Source organism: Taudactylus pleione, unplaced genomic scaffold (genome assembly GCF_031769625.1).
Source record: "Taudactylus pleione unplaced genomic scaffold, aTauple2 ptg000400l, whole genome shotgun sequence".
Taxonomy (NCBI): Eukaryota; Metazoa; Chordata; class Amphibia; order Anura; family Myobatrachidae; genus Taudactylus; species Taudactylus pleione.
The window spans coordinates 4,452,651-4,473,642 of record NW_028284802.1 but is presented as its reverse complement, the minus strand read 5'-3'; the positions used below and the strand labels follow the sequence as shown (position 1 = coordinate 4,473,642).

General features: G+C 45.6%; 1 protein-coding gene across 4 annotated transcripts in view; it reads left to right on the top strand.

Moving 5' to 3' along the window:
- LOC148506581 (major histocompatibility complex class I-related protein 1-like) overlaps positions 1-17,298 on the top strand; it is a 51,364-nt gene extending 34,066 nt beyond the window's left edge. Inside the window, exons 5-7 of one of the 4 annotated variants that reach the window (XM_088446540.1) lie at positions 4,284-4,399; positions 8,364-8,472; positions 16,106-16,181. In XM_088446540.1, the coding sequence (XP_088302666.1) occupies positions 4,284-4,399; positions 8,364-8,471 (224 nt within the window). In that variant the 3' untranslated portion in view covers position 8,472; positions 16,106-16,181. Of the gene's footprint in view, positions 1-714; positions 807-4,283; positions 4,400-8,363; positions 8,473-16,105 lie in introns of those variants that run through there. The other 3 variants (XM_088446539.1, XM_088446541.1, XM_088446542.1) reach the window with 3 other exon arrangements.
- Positions 17,299-20,992: the final 3,694 nt, after the last annotated feature.

Here is a 20,992-nt window from a genome sequence, read left to right as displayed (position 1 = left end):
CGGCATTATTTTTTTTTTGTGTCTGCCTCCTGGCCGCTCGCTAAGCTGTGGGTGACCCACAGCTTTTGCGAGCGGCCAGGTGATGGTCGCGACTATCGCGACCATCGGGCTTGTGACAAGACCCTTGTGATAGGGTCTCGTTCATCGCAAGCCCCAGTGAGCTTCCGGCTCTAATAGAGCCGGAAGCTCACTACTGAGGCCGCCCTCAAACGGCAGGCGTTCCTTCGGGAATGCCTCCGTTTGGCCAGCCACCCCCCCTGCCCGCCTCCAAAACGGGGCGAGCTGTCAATCACAATCGGCAGCCGCCCTGTTTTGGTGCGGGTCTCGTGCATGCGTACCCCGGAGCCGGCTCCGGCGTGCGCAGTGGGGAACCATCAACCCGCTTGCTAGCGCTGTGCACTCGCGAGCGGGTCTGAATCAGGCCCTCTGCTTTCTCTAATGAGATCATGGCAAGAAAACACCAGCCGTAGTATAGAAACAGAAGTTCATATTGGAGAACTGTATTACACTACAGAGAGTATAGCAGTAATATGAGAAGTAATGGTCTGGCTGCTATAGGCGCAGTGGACCTATAACACTAGTCTTACACCTAATGGATTGTTCCGTACAATGCGTTGCGCATCCTATAATTTTCAAAAAACGTAGACAAAACCTTGCACTGTATAATTTGCTTTTGGCAGTGTTAGAAGTGTGTTCTCAAAGCCTTTATTGCAGCACAATGAACTCTGGCCCTGATTCAGCACGGATCGCTATGGAGATCGCAGTTCCGTAATCACATGCAGTGCCGCTGCGAAAATAAGCTAATGTCTGCCACCGCTCAGCCAGCATAGAGACGCCCATTACCGCTCTCTCACATCTGTAATACCTCGCAGTACTGCGTACACATCGGTGACATTGAGGAACATCGGCCCGTCACGCACAATTACAGCAGCTCTGACCTGTCTCATCGCACGCAGTGAGTACACAAGCGCATGCCATTGCAGTGGCTAATTTATGCACCCCCATGCAACAGCGTTCAAACGGTCAGGCACGCCTGCGTTACTCTGACCACTCCCCCGTCACCATCCCCAAACGCTCACGGCCTATAACTCACTCTGCGATGAATTCCTATGTGCATCCGTAATCACAGTGCGAATGCGCAATGACAAACAGTTGCTCAATTGCGTGCGTAATCACCTTTGCGTCCTTCGTTGAATCAGGCCCTGAGCACATCCATGGGAATACATTATAACGTAGTAAGAGCTGCTATTTTTTGGTGCTACAGGTAATGCCGACATTTTTGCCTGTCAGAAAGCGTGTGTGTCCCCCCATTCCCTTACATTATTACTGCCAGTGTTGAAGGGCGACTAACAAGTTAACAGGCTCCAACAATGCGTTTTGAACACTTACAATGGATGCCTGAGTGTATGAGCCTTAGGGATATATTTATTAAAGGTCAATTTTAATCGATTTAAAATTGATCACAATCGATCATCATCGATGTTTTGTTTCTGGGGCTAAATCACACAAATTTACTAATTAGGGATGTGCGCCGGACCATTTTTGCTGGATTTGGTACTATTTCGTCGTCTGGCTTCGGATTTGGATTGGCCAAACTGCGGTGACTGGCTTTGGATTTGGATTTTTTACAAAAATTGACAAAAAAAAAGCTAAAATCACATAAATTGTTTTTTTTTTTTTTTACTTCCTAGAGTATTATTAACCTCGATAACATTAATTTCCAGTCAATTTAGACCACCTCACAGCTTATAATATTGTTTTCACCATTATTGGCCAAAGGTTGCAGTGAGCTGACTGGTTACTAAGCGACAGAGCAGCGGCACAGACACCACAGTATAAAGCACATCTATGAAACATTGCCACACAGCAGTGGCAGAATGAAAAGTAGTGCAAGATGGAATTGTCCTTGAGCCCTCCCACCCACCCAGTGGGGTACGGCCAGCAGAGTCACAGTACTTGTTTACAAAGTGGGCTACAGCCCAAGGAGTCACAGTGCACAATCTTATTCACATTACACCGCAGATAGGGCCTGATTCGGACCCGCTCGCGAGCGCAGGACGCTCGCAAGCGGGTCGATAGTGCCGAAGTGCGCATGCGCACGATGGAGGGAGCTCCGTCGTGCGCATACGCGAGACCCGGCGAGCAACGAGGAATCCGTCGCTCGGGGTCTCACACCAAAGGGGGCGTGCTGTCGATGGTGAGTCACAGCACGCCCCCTTTGGTGGGCGTGCCGGGGGAGTGGCTGCCAGACGGAGGCGTTCCCATGGGAACGCCTACCGTGTCTGAGTCCGGCTCCACTGACATCATTAGTGATATCAGTGGGAGTGATTTTGGCTCTGATAGAGCCAAAATCACTCCAGGGCTTACGGCAGCGAGACCCTACCGCAGGGTCTCGTCGCAAGCTTGATGGTCGCGATGGTCTTGACCATCGTGACCATCATCATGGACGCTCGCTATAGCTGTGGGTGGTAACTCACAGCTATGCGAGCGTCCATGAAGCTGCTTCAAGAACAGGTAGGAGGGCCCTGATTCAGAGCGAGCGCTCTGGTCAGAGCGTTCGGCTCTGAATCAGGCCCAGAGGGCCTCAGTCAGAGCTGCTCACAAGTTCATGGCGTTCGCAAGCGGCTCGATGGTTCCCTACTGCACATGCATCGCGTCCGGTGTGCGCGAGCCCTGAAGAGCGAATGAGCTTCAGTCGCTGCGGGGCTCGCTACAAGACGGGGCGGCTGTCGATGGTGAGTAACAGCTCGTCCCGTTTGTAGGCGGGGAGGGGGTGGTGGTTAGGCAAACGCAGGCAATCCCTTAGGAACGCCTGGCGTTTGTGGGCGGCCCTACTGACATCACTAGTGATGTCAGTAGTGGACTTCCTGCTCTATTAGAACAGGAAGTCCACTCGGGCTTGTGGGAGCCGAGACCCTACCACAGGGTCTCGTCGCAAGCCGTATGGTCGCGATAATCGCGACGGACTCCAGGCAGCTCGCACAAGCTGTGGGTGGTCACCCATAGCTTTGTGAGCAGGCTGGAGAAAAAAAAAAAACACGCCCTGATTCAGAGCGAGCGGCTCTGAATCAGGCCCATAGTGCCCCTGATTCACATTACACCATAAAGTAGTGTCTATTATTTATGTTAAGACACACAGTAGTGTCCTTTTTACACAATGCCCACAGTGGTGCCCCTTTTACACAATGCCCACAGTAGTGACCCTTTTACACAATGCCCACAGTAGTAATGCCCCTTGTACAATGCCCACAGTAGTAGTGCCACTTATACAATGCCCACAGCAATAGTGTCCCTTATACAATGCCCACAGCAGTGGTGTCCCTTACACAATGCCCCAGTAGTGGTGACCCCTATGCAGTGCCCTTAGTAGTAGGGCCCCCTATGCAGTGCCCCCAGTAGTAATGCATGTTGTAGTAGTGCCCCCTGTAGTAATGCCCCTAGTAGAGTGCCCTCAGTAGTATGCCCCCACTAGTAGTGCCCCTAGTATGCCCCCAGTAGTATGCCCCCATTAGTAGTGCCACCCATTAGTAGTGTGCCCCTAGTATGCCCCCATTAGTAGTGCCCCCAGTAGTATGCCCTCATTAGTAGTAGTGCCCCCAGTAGTATGCCCCAATTAGTATGGCCCCCATTAGCAGTGGTGCCCCAAGTAGTATGACCCCAGGAGCGCCCCCTTACACACACACAAATAAAAAAACATATCTGAATCCCAGCTCCTGCCGCCGTCCGCTCTGCTCTATTACGCGCTGTGGAGGGAGCCGGAAGACAGAGCTCATGAGTGAGCTCCAGCCGGCTCCCTCCGTGCAGCAGCCAATGAGAGTCTGTGTGACTCTCATTGGCTGCTATAACAAACACACAGCTGCCGCTGGCCACTGTGTGTTTGTTTCTGTGAAGGGCAGACCGCTATCACTGCGTTCTGCCCTTCACTAGTACACTAGTAACCTTGACGTCGGATTCTCGTGCGAGAATCCGACATCAGGAGGCCGCCGTTCGGTCTCGAAGGGGGATCCAAGTCAGGCGGAGAACACCGGAACAGCGTTCGAGTGGACTCGGATCCCCAATGTTCGGAGTGGTTCGGATTCCACAGAATCCGAACCGCTCATCTCTATTGCTAATACGTAAAAAGCTAAATAAAAAAGTGTCTGTTAGTAAATGTGTGATTTAGCCAGAAACACAAAATCGATGATTATCGATTTTGATAGATTTTAAATCAATTAAAATCGACCTTTAGTAAATATACCCCTTATACTGTTCCTTTCATTTATCTTTTTTTTCATTACCATTAGCACTACACCATCTCCTAATAGTTTCCAAAACAAACAGAAGCCATATTGGGGTTTATTTTGCTGCCGTACTCATCACAATCATACTTCTGGTGGTTTTATACCTAAAAGTGCGTCAGGTAGGTACAGAATTTACAGCTATTGTGTGTGTCTGTGTGTGTAGCTGGGGGTAAAACATGAATGGGATTTACTGCTTTACATTATGGAAATGTCTTGTAGCCCCTTTATACTGCTCTGAACAAGCTGATTCCATGTTGGGCGGATCTCGGCATTTAGGCTACTTAGCGAATGCACACAAAAGAACCATTTGGTGACAGTGCCATTGGCGTATAGTCCGAGTTCTGCGCTATTCTGAGGATGGCATATGGCGAGGAGCTACAGAAAAAAAGGGAGATTCCCTCCAGCACACTGCAGCAATATCAACAAAAGTACTTGAATCCTACATGATAATAGAAATTCAGAGGTATTAGTTACATACATTTGCAAATATATGAATAAGCGCCAGGCCAGCGTCAAGGCTCCTTGACTAATTAAAATGACATAAATAATAAACAAATATTTGTTTATTATTTAAGTCATTTTAATTCTTCCTCATTTTATTAACACTTATTGATTATCTTTACACATCTATACTTTACACTTCACTATCACCTTTTTCGTGTGATGCCCTGGGTATGGTCCTTGGCTGGAATTTTTTGGGGTACCCTGCTCCTCGGACGTGAACCCCTTAATGTTAGGGACGCCAGTATAGAGGAGCCTTGATGTTGGCCTGACCCTTATTTATATATTTGCAAATGTATGTAACTAATACCTCTGAATTTCTAGTAGCATGTAGGATTTAAGTATTTTTGTTGATATTGCTGCACTGTGCTGGAGGGAATCTCCCTTTTTTTTCTGTGGTTCAGTGTAAACCCCGCCCTTTACAAGCACCTGTGCAATGTCACTAAGCTGATGTGAGCGACCACCATACTTTTTGTTTGCATATGGCGAGGAGCTGCCTGTGTTAGACGGATCTCTTGCGCCCAGCATGGGGAAGGTCTATGTGCTGATACTAATGATGACAGTTGGGGCTGTGGACCCAAAAACAGTGGGTGGCGTGGATCGCTGCATTAATATACGGCACTAACTCTGGTTGCCGTGGTCGCTCACTCTGCGTGCGATTCAGAATCAGGCCCATTAGTGATAATGAATAGGTTCCTTAATGAGAACCTCTCCTCAGTAATAATGTACAATAGTGCAAAAAATAACACAAAGACATAGCGCTAAATAACTGCATATTATATTCATTCCGTGACTGCACAGAAAAGCAGCGAAACCGCCATTGAAATAGAAATGAATTTTAATTACCAAAGAACAACAATAAATTGGTATGGAATAATGAAAAGAAAAGCATATAAAAACGAACTATATGGCAATAGTCTAATAAGGGACAAGTTGATTCAGGGAAGAATAATAACTTACCAGAGGGGCGGTTGCTGAAGTTAGATGGAATCCCGGCAGCTGCGTGGTATCCCCTGGGGATGACGGATCGGCGGGTTCCATAGAAAGATGGTGAGCAGGTAGAATATATAAAGGTTTGGCAGTGGGGGTGCCCATCACTTGATGTGGGTTCGGACGCGGTGAGTAGAGTCAGCAAGGCAGTTTAGCAGCAGTGGTGGTGATCGGAAGTCCCTTATGTCATTTTATCAATGCATTTCGCCTCTTGTGACTAATACCCCTTTTCCACCAAAATTCCGGGTCTGACCTGGAGTTGGAACAGGGTTCCTATCCGGATCAGACCCAGAATTTAGCCGGCACCGACTCGGGATATTCCCGAGTCGGCGCCGCTCAAACCTCAGTCGGGTCTGCATAGACCCGGCTTTTCCGGCGTGAAAGTAGACGCTTGGAGATGACGTCATCTCCAAGCGCCACTGAAGCCGGACCAATTGGCCGGCATGCGGCTCACTCCAGGTCATCAAGACCCAGGGTGCGCCGTACACACAGCAGGGTTTCACGGGCTACGCCCGTGTTAAAACCTGCTATTTACCTGGGTTGGATTGCCGGGTCACTCGACCCAGCGATGCAACCCTCACCCCTTTTACACCAAGGAGCTGCCCGGGTTAACCCTGCAATAACCCAGGTTTTAGCTCTGGTGTAAAAGGGGTATTAGTAATATGCTTTTTTCCCTGAGTTCACTTGTAGCATACAGAAATATTCTATTCTGTTAGTTAGCCATAGATACTAGCATGAGTCTGTTTCAGTATGTTGAGATGTGCAGAGGTATACAGTAGATTCACACAGAATGTTTTTTTATTGTCTAAAAATTGTTATTTACTGCAGCCCTTGTATTATTAGTTGTTCTATCCAGTGCATCCGGAAAGTATTCACAACGCTTCACTTTTTCCACATTTTGTTATGTTACAGCCTTATTCAAAAATGGAATAAATTAATTTTTGTCCTCAAAATTCTACACACAATACCCCATAATGACATGTAAAAAGTTTTTTTTTTTTTAGATTTTTGCAAATTTCATTAAAAAAAAAACAAACAACTAAAAAATTACATGTACATAAGTATTCACAACCTTAGCTCAATACTTTGTTGATGCACCTTTGGCAACAATTACAGCGTCAATTCTGTTTGAATATGATGCCACAAGCTTAGCACACCTACAGTATGTTTGGGCAGTTTCGCCCATTCCTCTTTGCAGCACCTCTCAAGCTCCATCAGGTTGGAAGGGGAGCGTCATTGCACAGCCATTTTCAGATCTCTACAGAGATGTTCAATCGGATTCAAGTCTGGGCTCTGGCTGGGCCACTCAAGCACATTCACAGAGTTGTCCTGAAGCCATTCCTTTGATATCTTGGCTGTGTGCTTAGGGTTGTTGTCCTGCTGAAAGATGAACCGTCGCCCCAGTCTGGGGTCAAGAGCTATCTGGAGCAGGTTTTCATCCAGGATGTCTCTGTACATTGCTGCTTTCATCTTTCCCTCTATCCTGACTAGTCTCCCAGTTCCTGCCACTGAAAAACATCCCCACAGCATGATGCTGCCACCACCATGCTTCACTGTACGGATGGTATTGGCCTGGTGATGAGCGGTGCCTGGTTTCCTCCAAACATAATGCCTGGCATTCACGCCAAAGAGTTCAATCTTTGTCTCTCATGGTCTGAGAGTCCTTCAGGTGCATTTTGGCAAACTCCAGGTGGGCTGCCATGTGCTTTTTACTAAGGAGTGGCTTCTGTCTGGCCACTCTACCATACAGGCCTGATTGGTGGATTGCTGCAGAGATGGTTGTCCTTCTGGAAGGTTCTCCTCTCTTCACAGAGGAATGCTGTAGCTCTAACAGAGTGACCATCGGGTTCTTGGTCACCACCCTGACTAGGGCCCTTCTCCCCCGATCGCTCAGTTTAGACGGCCGGCCAACTCTAGGAAGAGTCCTGGTGGTTCCGAAATTCTTCCATTTACGGATGATGGAGGCCACTGTGCTCATTGGGACCTTCAAAGCAGCAGATATTTTTCTGTATCCTTCCCCAAATTTGTGCCTCGAGACAATCCTGTCTCGGAGGTCTACAGACAATGCCTTCGACTTCATGCTTGGTTTGTGCTCTGACATGCACTGTCAAGTGTGGGACCTTAGATAGACAGGTGTACGCCTTTCAAAATCATGTCCAATCAACTGAATTTACCACAGGTGGACTCCAATTAAGCTGTAGGAACATCTTATGGATGATCATGGGAAACAGGATGCACCTGAGCTCAATTTTGAACTTCATGTCAAAGGCCCTGAATACTTATGTACATGTGATTTCTTAGTGGGGTTTTTTTTTATTAAATTTGCAAAATTCTCAAAAAAACTTTTTACACATTGTCATTATGGGGTATTGTGTGTAGAATTTTGAGGACAAAAATGAATTTATTCCATTTTGGAATAAGGCTCTAACATAACAAAATGTGGAAAAAGTGAAGCGTTGTGAATACTTTCCGGATGCACTGTATGTATTCATAGTCATGACCCCTTTAGTTATACTATATATTTATTTCCCTACCTCACTGTCAGTAAATATACAGAGATAGTTTTTAAAGTAAACATTGTGTCTACTTGAGGTGGCTGGTACTGAGGACATGTTATCACCCGAATTGCCCTGTGATGATACACATCCGCCAAAAAGCTACAGAAGAAGACTTGGGTGTAGGCACTGCACCAGAGACTGAGGTGAGAGGATGCACAATGGCGCACTACTTATTGTTTAACGCCCCCTAGAGGGCCGGAGTCAGCGGCATAGGGCCTGATTTAGAGATGGACGCTACTGCAGTTTTAACACAGATCGAGCGATTATTTGCCATTGCGCATGTGTATGCATTGCAGTGCACGAAGGCAGCTCTGCGATCGCACTGCGATCACGCAGACCACATTGCAGAGTGATTGACAGGAAGTGAGTACCTTTTGGGGGTGGTCGGCAAAACGCAGGTGTGCCTGGCCGTTTGAATGCTGCTACAGGGTAGTGCATAGATTAGTAGCCACTGTGACGGCATACGCAGCATGAGAGCCGCCTGCACGTCAGTAGTGCTCAAGGGCAAGATGGTCGCTCGATGTTACCGGTGTTTGCGCTGGTAAGCGACGGCATACGCAGTTGAGAATGCAGCACTGGGTGTCCCTATGCACGGGTGATCATTTAAACCATTAGCATATTTTCGCAGCTGCGTTCCGTACGAAATCGCAACTGCGAACGCAATAGCGTCCATCTCTAAATCAGGCCCCTAGTCAGGTTTGATGTGAGGCAGCGCAGGATGCAGGAAACTCCTTTGTGCCAGGTGTATGTCACTAGGTTTTGTCAGCAGTAACTGATCGGTGCTCATTTGCTGCACAGGGGAGGAGGAGGAGCATGGGGGGTAAGTGGAGGGGGGCACTGGGCTGCACGGTCACACACATGTAGTGTAAGTGGCTGCGTGCTGCCTCTGTAAGGCTAACATGCAGCACGCACCCAGCTGAGACACTTGCCAGCCCAAATAATTTGATATAGGATATACTGTGCCAGGGGAAGCATTTGTTCCCACTGCTTCCCTCCCCGATGACGCCGCTGTTTGCAGTCAGGGGGTGTTACATGTACATACACTGTAGGAACACGAGTTTTCATTTAATTAGCATGTTAGGAGTTACCGCAGAATTTAGAAGGATAATTGACAACTGCAGTTTCAATATAACTGAGGTGTGTCATGGGCCAAACTCCTCTGATTATTAAGACATCCAGATGTTTATGTCACTATGAATTATGAACACTATTCTTTGGTGTATTACCATTCCGGTATGAATATATAAGACATATTGGGGCTGATACTAAGTCAGAAGCATCTCGGCTGTGGCAGTCTACTTACTACCGTACGTTAATGTGAATGTCCACCCGTCTATGCCGTTCATCCCTTCGCCTTCATGTGTAAGATTACTTAGTAGCACAGCGAGGGCTGCCGGGGGTGTGTGTAGGGTCCTATTGACTTGTGAAGGTCTGGAACTCACTACTCATGAATGGCATGGCAGTCGGTGCTATCGTGGTATGCCATGCACATAAGGGACTTTTTTATCTTTTTGATGACTGTAGTACTTGTAAGGTTGGGTAGATAATCCATCTCGAACTAGTATCAATCAACTAACACCAAGTGATCCTTCTCCCTCCAATCAAAAATGTCTGTAGCATTAGTGGAGCAAGGAAGATCGGGAACTTCATGCAGAGAAAACGTTTCTTTGGTGTAAAGAGGGAGCACAAGCAGCTGAAACCTGCTCATTATCAGTCAACATCATGGGCCAAAACAGGGCATCTTTAGTCCGGCGCTTATTGGCTTCACACCCAAGGTGACCTTGGTGAACTGTGTGTGTAGAAGCTCTGCAGAAATTCTACAAGGCATGAGGGATCGCAAACCACTGACCTCGCAGGAGAATGCCATTGGAAGGTGTCAGTTCATCACAAATGACTTCGGGTCACAAAGCAATTCCCTGGGCAATGAAGAGCAGCAAGTGAGAATTATAGGGGGCAGATATTGGCGGAGGTCATCATTGAGCGTGGCATCACAGAGCTGCTCCAAACCACCGGAAGACAATATATCAAATTCCATAATAACGAGATCATCACTATCAGTGACATCAGAGTCTGGGAGGTGCACCAGCAACAGGGCACTACATGGATTTCCCTCTCCACGTTTGTACACAAGTGGCAACACTGGAGCTTGAGCATGAAACATTGGACCCTGGCAGAGGCAGAGTGTAGGGGTTTGCACAGAGGTTGATGGTCAGTTTCAACCAACATGGCTGTCAATAAGTGAATTTATAATTTTTTTTTACAGGAAATGCCAACAGTTTTCTTTTTTAAATTTGGGCATACTATGACTCTGCCTCAGTGAGGGCCCAATTGCAAATGCAATGCATGCACACAGCACCTGAATGGTGCTGAGAGGAATCCGCAGGAATGAGACCTGGGCGATGAACATCAAAATACTGGAGTACAGGGCTGCTGGTCAGCATGGACTAGAGAGACCGCTGCATCTGGCCAATCCATCCAACACCACTCAGGGTCATTATGCAGGAGCTGGCAGGCTGGAGCAGTGACTGCACTGTAGTGCGGCATAAATTTAGACAGGTAGTTGGTCTTGCCCAGTAAGCTTGTCCATGGGTGGGCATTTGTTGGATAGACAGGGTTTTGGTTAGGACTGGCTAGAAATCCTGAAAGGCCAGGAAGTGACCCTCTTACGGAACTTTAGATATTCTAAAGTGGCAGATGTCAGGTTTTAGCTTCATATTGATCTCATGGATTCTTTGGAGGTGCATATTGTGTTCCTCCATGGTGCATCACCAAATATGGATGTCCTCTTCAATCATCACACAGGGGACTAGTGCTGTCATACGGTTGAGTTCTGCTATTACCTTGTCTCTCATGGCAAGCGGTACATGTCTGGGGCAGACACTGTTGGTGGGAGCAATTCACCTACGTTGTGTGTCTCTCTTTCTGTTATGGTGAAAATATTTCACCTTTGTCAGTCTTAGGGCTCAATCCCATAGGCAAACGCAGGGGGGAGTTTCCATCTGCCTGGAAACCCCCCTCCCCAGCCCACTCCATCACCACAATATAAATAGTAATATAATAGAATTTTACAAGTGCTGCATGTTCTTCTCAGTATCACAAATGAAATAATTAGCACCACCTGTGGATCTTTTAACATGTATCAGCTAGTAATAAATAACCTGTGCATCAACTAGGAGATCTGGAAAACATTCACCATTAGGGATGTGCTGCTATAGAGCCCAATATGTACATATATGTCCAGGGCAGTGCTAGATTAATCCCAGACTCCCGGACTTGTTCTAATACTCTGGAATGGTGCCCACATCTAAAATAAAAACATTCAGCTCAGGCAGGATGGCCATACTGCCGCATCTAATGGCTTACTGTGATCGCTGGTCCTGTATATGCTGGAATTATGACACACAATACACTTTGTGTGACGCATATTAAAGCTGGTTAAGTGCTAATTCTACTCTCTTCATGGACTGGCCACACTCACTCTAAAATCAAGCATTTGGAAACCCCCCTCTAGAAATCCTGAGTTTGCCACTGAATCCCATGAGTAAGGGCTCTATTTATTAACATTATTTTTACTAAAATAAAGTGAAAAAGGGTGTTTTCACACCCTTTTCACATTATTTTAGTTTCACCTGTAGTTATTACAGGGCAATTGGAGTAGAATTAGTAAAATTCTACTCCAACCCCTAGTATCACTTATTTTTAGTAAAGCAGATCGCATTTCCCATAATTGTAATGGGAAATGTGATCCGACCAGAGTTACTAAAAATAAATTGTAAAAAAATACCGGGGGAAGCCCTGTGATAATAACGCCACCTGGAGGTGGCGTTATCCAGGGTCTTACCGGTCTTCCCACTCTGCTCTAACGGGGAGAGCAGAGGCGGGAGCCGGTACCAGTAATCAGCTATGTGGTCTAAACAGACCGCAAGCTGATTGCTGTAAAAAAAAAAGAAAAAAAAAATTTGAAACATTTTTTTTTTACTTACCTGAATCCAGGGACCGGTGATCGGACCTCCGGTGATGGCTCCTCTCCGGTCAGCTGGTCTCCCACAGTGCACTGGGGCCTGGTCATCAGGTGATCGGGTCCCAGTGCAGTATGGGAGATCACCTGATCGGGAAGCCCGGAGAAGATCACCGGAGGCCAGGAGGATGCAGGTAAGTGTAATGAAGGGAGGGGAGGGTCCGCGATCGTGGGGGGCGGGGCTTAGCGTCGGTGGGGGGTAGCAGCGACTGTGGGACGGCGCATGCGCGGGCTCTTAGTCGCATATTTTTTTCAGAAAATACCGCGACTAGAGTGCGGATGGGATCCGCAGGGACAGAGCTTTATCGCAAGCTCTGTCCCTGCAAGGGATTTATAGTAAATCCCTGTGATATTGCCTGAATTCACAATGCGAATTCACTCGGTAATATCACACTACAATCCGCATTCAATATGCAGATTGTAGTAAATAGAGCCCTAAGTGAGCTGAGTGCCACACTTATGGTACCTCTGGACTGCAGATTAGTGTTCGCAGCCCCATAGATCCGGGGTCATATCAGACCACGAGGGGGAAGTTTGAGGTGCCGTTGCCAGCGGGTCTATGCCGTTGCAGTGGCAACTTGCCCCCTTCACGGCTAATAGGATTGAGCCCTTAAGATCAATACTTTCAAAATAGAAGCTGTCATCTGGCGTAGTTTCCGTCGCTGACTGCACAATGGTAATCCGATGCTGTGGGCTGCTGGAGTCTGTAACATGAGGATGCCTGTTTCTGTTTCTAGGCTTTGATCTGCACCAGTCTCTATAGTTATACATTTTCCCGCAAAGATTGCAGCATTTATTAAATACAAGACATTTATGATGCTCACAGGAATGGCAACCATCACAAATCACACAGTGTACTGATTGCTGGGTGCGATGCTGGAGGGCGCGTACATCAGACTCTCTTGGGCACTTTTGTTAGACTGCTCGCTCAGCATGCTGATGTGTATGGCAGTCTCTATTGTTATCCCCTTCTCACGCAGCCAGTGCGCACGTGCTACATCACTGTAAGTCCCACAAACAATCCTGTCCCTGATGAGCTCACTTGTGAGTGGTCCATAATCACATTTTATTGCTAATAACTTAAGCCTGGCAGTATATGGGGTGAATTTACTAAAGTGAGAGTTTTTGGAAGTGAGTTTTAGAAGAGATGTTGCCCATAGCAGCCAATCAGATTCTAGCTATTATCTTCTAGAAGGTGCTAGTTAAATGTAAAGTAGAATCTGATTGGTTGCTCTGGGCAAAATCTCTTCTAAAACTCACTTCTAAAAAGTCTCACTTTAGTAAACTTACCCCTAAAGGTGCATACACACACAACGATTTTTTGAACGATTATCGTTAATGATATCGTTTATCGTTCAATCGTTGAAAAAATCATTCACTTTCAAAGTTAAAATGATGAACTATTATTGTTCATGCGTGTTCACGTTTGTAGTTTGTAGTTCAGTCAGACTGACCAACTCAATGATTTTCATTAAGGGAATATGCAAAAATCGTTTGTAGTTCAAAAAAATTGTTCATTACATTTAGTAAATGAACGATTTTAGTAAACGATTTTCGTTCTTTTTTCCCTTGAAAAAATTAACGAAAATCATTTACTAAAATCGTTCATTTACAAAATCATTGTGTGTATGCAGCTTAAAGCTGCATACACACACAATGATTTAGTAAACGTTAAATATAATTTATTTAAACACAAGCAAAAAACCTACAGAAGACAACAAATGCATACAAGACACAACATTAAAATTGTATTGATACACTGGGGCATGTAACAGTATCAATGAATGTCTAAAATGCAACAATAGTAACAATATAAATATTTAGAATTTCCACAGCTCCGGCATATAAATAGATAACGTTAACATGACTAAATACTTCCTCACAGCTGGGTCCAGCTGAAGATATCTCTGAATATAGTCACCGATGATAAGCCCACAGGCCAATTCCATATGAGCTTAAAATTAATATATATACATGTCCACTGCAGGGAGCATAATCATATAGTGCAATGTTCTAATGCAATGGCCATCGCAATATTGGTAAACCTCCACTGTTGGTATATATGGTGTTACCTCATATGTGGGCCACTAATATAGCTGTAAAACGGCGTCTAGTCTTGATCACCTGCTGGTAACTGTAGTCCTCTACTGGTCAGGCAGTCTCCCCGGTAAACCAGCTAACACAGGATGCTGCTCGGCTCCACGTTCTCTCTAGTTCTTAATAATCAGCAGGGGGAGTGGGCGGCAGATGATTAGTGGAGCAGCACAATGAAGCTGTCAGAGTGCAGTGCTGCCCGGCTTCCCAGATCTCCTGCTCTCTGCCTCCATGTGAGTGGAGTGGGCAGCAGAGGAAACGGCGAGCTGCTGATGTGTCCCGCTGTAAATGAGGTATATCTGGAAAACCTGTCCAGTGAGAAATAGCGGGTGGCGGACAAGAATGCAATACCAGCAGCAGAGTCTTTGTAGGATGAACTATATAAATCCGCCACTAAAAGCTCTAACGCGTTTCTTCTCATATGGGATTTCTTCTGACACCCCTCTGAAGAAATCCCCCTACAGGAATAAACGCATTAGTGCTTTTGGACAATATCTCCACAGTACAGTGCTGGATTTATATACTTCATCCTACAAAGACTTTGCTGCTGGTATTGTTTTTTTGTCAGGGGCATTTTGAGGAGGGGGCCTGTGTGGAGAGTCAGGGCCTGATTCAGACCCAGACGCTAAGCTGCGCTCTCTCGCAGCCGAAAGGGGCCGGGTATGCAAATGCAGCGATCGCACTGTGTAGTGTAAGGACGCCCTCTATGTATTAGAAAGCGATGGCAGAGTGATCACACGCCGGTATAAAGACGCCCACTTTTCCCTCTTAGCACACGTCATCTCCAGGAAGTGTATGAATAATCAGTAACATCGAGAGCCATCGGAGCTGCACGCAGCGCTTGCGGTAGACCCTACCCACCGCAAGCACTGCAATCACTGCTGGTCAAAATACAACCAAGTGACGTGTACAATGACGCCTCCATGCTAATTATGCACACCCAAAAAACTCAGTTTTGACGCCCAGACCACTCCCCCGTTCACAACCACCTTCCCTTGTTACCACCCACAAATGGCTCTGTCACTCAAAGTAGTGTCCAGTCTTTGTGCTACGAGCGCACAATTCCCGATCGCAACTGACTGGCTGGCGCACTGCAACTTATACGCATGCGCAGACGGGCGACTATCACCCATAGCGAGTGTTCGCGGCTTAGCGAACGGGTCTGAATCAGGCCCTCAGTGCAGGCGTCCTCCTCTCTTGTTTTCCAGATATAACCCCGTTGGCAGCGGGACACATAAATCTAAATATTTATATTGTTACTATTGTTGCATTTTAGACATTCATTGATAGTGTTACATGCCATTGTGTATCGATACAATTTGAAATGTTACATCATATATGCATTTGTTGTCTTCTGTAGGTTTTTTTGCTTATGTGTTTAAATAAATTATATTTAATGTTTTCATTTACGGGTAAATTTTTCACTTTTCACAGCGCTGTTCTATTTTAATTTGTTTTCTCTCTTACTGGTTTGCAACCATTTTTTGAACAGCTGCGTGAGGTGAAATATTGATATAATGTGTCTCTTTTCAAGCGCCAATAGCTACTTTATTTTTTGTTTTTTTCCTGTATAGATAAATGTATCTGTCTTATCCACTGTCCCTCTGCTCCAGCAACAATTCAAAGAGTGTAAGCCTGTACACCTCTTTCTATTTATCTGACAGCCCAGCACGGCAGTACAAGCATCATTTCCTCTTGAAGTTGAGCCAGGTATCCGCAATGACATCATCAAAGACCATCGGTTCAATGCCTCTGGGACCCTTAGGCCGTCACTGATGACTCCTTGCACCATGTGAAGTTGACTGTGGCAGATTCACGACAGGAGGCTGGAAAGCTGCAAGAAACACGTCCTTACTTGAAATACTACATAACCAAAATGGACATCAGAACACTTCCTGAATACAGGGTGGATGGCGTGATGCAACTTCCCGCAGCCACACTCAGCGTACATCTACAGTGACCTTTTGTGGCTGCTGACACTATGGGTGTGAACTCAGTTGAGTTTACTACATTTTGCGCAGCTCAGACAAACTTGTACCACAAAGAGAGGGCACTCATATCCACCAATATAGACGTGCACATACTGTATCTGCCACTGGTGCCTGGAAATGCGGAACAGGGGAAGGAAGTGGCTAAAACATAGGCTGAGTACAATAACTAAGGCTCGTGCAGACCTGCAGAGGCATACGTAGACCCCGGCTGGGAGGCATAGCTCTTATATCTTTTAGCAAAAACCTGCAGGCGATGAAGATTTGATGTACATTTGCTTATACTATGCAGAGCCTGGTGCATATAGACTGGGTCGGTCTGGCCCACAGGAGTTCAGGGGAAACCCAAGGTGAGCCTCACTGCCTGAGGGCCCCAGCCCCTCCTCTAGGGATCAGGTTCCAGACTGTGCACTTGAATTATAATTTTATACATATGTTACATTATACTGCACAGGACTATGGTGTACTTTCTACAATGCATTGCTGTTATTAATCCGTTACAATCTCTTTCATTCACTAGCAGTATTATAAATATATTGTTAAAGGGACCCAGACCATGCACCCTCTAATGGTTAGCCAAACCTCTATAGACACTTGCTGAACCTACTTCCTGATGAAGCCGCTGAGTCAGTACAAAGGCGGAGAAGACTAGATGAGGGCTGATTAGGCGCGAGGCTATTTAAGAGTCCTAATTTTTTGTAATTTAGTGTAAGTAAGCTGTTGCTAGGCAGGGTTAGTCGGTTTTGTATGGGTGCTGGGTAGCCAATTAGAAGTTTTCAAGGGGGCGTATACGTTACAGGAGTATTTAAGGGCCAGTCTGAATTTAGCCCAGCCTCTTTTCAGTTGCAAGTCCCACCCTCCCACCCAAAGCCTCGCTATACATTTGTTTGTCTTTTAGGGATTATAATAAAATGCTACAGTAGGCGGGAAGGCGCTGCTAACCAGCGGCCACATTTGGTGTAAGTGGTCGTTGTGGGGCACTTGCCCTTTTGAATGACGGCGGGTATGTCTCACTCATACGGGCGGGACAGTGGGCGCTGCCTTGCGGTAGCGTCCGGACTGTGCCATATTAAAGGGTGGTGAGACCTGTGCAGCGTGGGTTACACCTATATACAGGGGGGGACCGTATTAGTCGCCCCCCCACCCCTATTTTTATGTTTTTAATTGGCTGGAGCTGGGTTTGGTAGCGCCTTCTTTGCCACCTTTTTAGGAATTAAAATATGGTCATTCAATTAATAAATATCGTGACCTTAAACCAATGCACTGGTGTATGTATGGTTATTTTATTATATAAGTTAGCTTAAGGTTGTGTTACAAGGTTTAATTACAATAAAGCAATGGACTACTTAATGCATTGATTAGAGTATTCAGTGCCAGAGAGACCTTCAAATATCCCTCTTCGTGTGAACCAGATTCTGTCATCACAAGTGGATTACATTCACACCGGCTCCTGTGAGGAGCAGCACGAGCCACACAGAAGTTATACACTGAACGGAAGGTCCGGTGGGGTAAGCCCTAAGGGATAGAGCTTTATAAAAGGGGCATTTTCTTGCATGCATGCTATTCTAAAAAGCCCCAAACTCTCCCTATGTATCTCTGTACATTTTACAGTTTGCTCTTTATAATACAAAGTAACTCTCTCGATTCATTTAAACAAAATATTGTTGCTATATGCTAGCTTATTCCTAATAGCAAATAACTGATTTGTTACTGTGAGTATCTTTGGATAGAATGTGCTAAATGTAACTTATTTGCAATCATACCAGATTCAGTGCTTTTGGACTCCACATAATCAAAAGGGGATATAATAACGATCTTCAGATGACAAAAAGTACACAGTGACATCATAGGATTGAAATATCAACCTGAGGATTAATTAAGGATCATATGATCAATTATTACTGCGTACAAACAGCATCAATTATCTGTTTCTTTCCACTAGTAATATTCAGCACAACTGTTCAATCATTGCTCTATTATATATATATATATATATATATATATATATATATATTTTTTTTTTTTCCTTCTTTGAGAGTTTAAGTAAATTGTACAAATTGGGAATATTGTCTTCACTGTAAGGTGGAATTTTTTTTTAATTGTGATTTTATAACTGTGACCATTACACTGTATTTTATTACACTGTTTTTGACCCAATATAAGGGGTGTATATATGCAAATATATTTTTTAATGTTGATAATAAATTATTTAACTGACTAGCACCTCATTCTGTTATGCTTGTATTTTTCAAATTTTTGGGGGGTGTCCAGTTCCATACATATGGTGGCAGCTGTCAGTTAATTACTGTGTTTGTTCAGATTGCCCAACAGGTTAGCGCCTGTTTTTTTCTGTGTTTTTATTAAACCTCTATAGAGGCTTGCCACACCCCCTCTGGAGGCTGGCCACACTGCTAAATATGGGCCCCTATCACTGCCGAGACCCCCATGGGCCCTTCATTCCCTAGTCCGACACTACATGTAGAGATGTGTACGACTGTCCTATTTTCATGGGACAGTCTGGCCTCACTAGAAGGGGCCATTGTCTGGGTAAAAGGTGTTCCCCAGCGTATCCCAATCTTCCATTTGGCAATGTTGGAATGGAAAGTATTGTTTTGGATGGTTTACACTCAATTGTGTTTGCCAGGTCGGTCTGCCAGCTGGCACCTGTAATTTATATCTCACTTCGCTCATGTGAGAAGGAGATATTCGGGTGACCATTATTTTGAATGCCCCAACTTTATATTTTGACCTTTTTTTAAATCAAGAGTTTTTATTGATACACCGCAGAACAAAACCATTTCAATTTCTTTGTCAAACAATATGCAGATTATTTCTAGTAGAAGTACAGGTAATGTCACAATAATGACATAAAATGAAGTAAAAACTTGCTGGGACACAACAATTCCAATTCAACCATTTGCAAAATCCCCAAAGGTCACTATGAAAATGTTATTAAATTAGCAATTTTGTTTGTATTTTAGTATGTTACTAATATTTCCAATAAAACACCCACAGTTTATCAGAAACACATAACAGCTCCTCTGTATGACGTTCCCCATTGTTAGATCCTGCACCTCGTGAACTAACCGCATTCAGGCTGTCCCTCCTGTGATTACCAAGTGACAGGAGCATGGTGCTGCAGGGTAACGTTGCAGTGCACCACCCGGCTCCCTGTGGCTGTGGAGAAGTTGTGTCACGACTCTAGGAAGTTGGCCTCCTGTGATGAATCAGACTCTGTGGGCTGGGACTGTGGTAGAGAAACTGAGGAGGTTTCAGAAAGCTTTTCCTCATAGGAGAAATAAGGTTATAACCCAAGTTGATGGTAAATAATGCGGGGTTTTATTGAGAAACAGGGAACTGGTTAAAATGATGAATAGAAGCAGAACTAATAGTCCAGAATGAAGGGCAATGACTTTAGCACGTGAGTCCTGAGAATCTGTAAGTAAAAGGTAACAGTGTACTTGGAGTAGGATGACTGGTGCTAGTGTATAAAATCCACGACAAGCAGGACACTAGTCAGATGACACTGAATTATCCTCACTAGACGAATGCAGGAATCCTGAGTCCAAGTCACTGGGGTTCACCCAGCAAGATGAGACGGGAGTCAAAGGTATAGAGGTATATCTAGCCAGACTGTGATGACTTTGGCTTGCGATGAGTCTGGGTCTTTTGAGTACACAAAGGTGCATCGAACTCCGGGTGTAGTACACTGAGATGTGTCACGGAGATATGGATGGAATACGCAGGTGTAGCGTCTTTAGGTGCTCTGGGTTAGTACCCAGAGTAGTGTCTTTAGGTGCATCGGGTTTGAACCCAAAGTAGTGTCTTTAGACAATGGAGCAGAACACGTAAATACTTAGGTAGTCTAAGACTAGAAGGAATCAGGAGTCAAATACTAGGACTTGAGAAGACGTTGTACAGGCACTGAATGAACGTCCATGAAGGGTTTATATAGGCAGTGCTTGTCGCTGATTGGCGACTGATTCCCAGCAGATCTGAGAGCTAGATGGCGGAAGCAAGATGGCCACGCCCATGAACCGGCATCCTCGCTGATGGTATTGAAGAATGACGCATTACTGCACGAGAAGTATCAGTCAGCACAGGAGCGAGAGTTTGAAAATGATGGGAGTCGCACTCGGCACCAGTGAACCAAAGGCTGGAGGTATGTAATGCCGCAGAGCGGACTTTGCATCGGGACCTGGTGATCACATTCTGGACAAGCTGGTATTTTAGTGTCATTCCCCTGGAAAGTAACACTTGGATGCAGTCCGCAGCCCCCGAACCCTCCTTGTGGCACCTCCGATGCCAGAAGAACAGCGAAGGTGCCAAATTGCAAATGATACAGGAGGTGTCCTGAGCCACGGACTAGTTTCACTACTATATTGAATCTTTATCAAGAATCAGGCATCAGCAGTTTCAGCCCACTCAGCAGCGGCACGGCTGCCATCCTCCCTACCAGGATGACGAAGCCAGCGAGCTTACTATAGCCGGTCTGGTAACTTCTTCAGTAAGCTCCTAATATATCCGGAGTCCAGACCTTCGGCATCACACCATGACAGATTG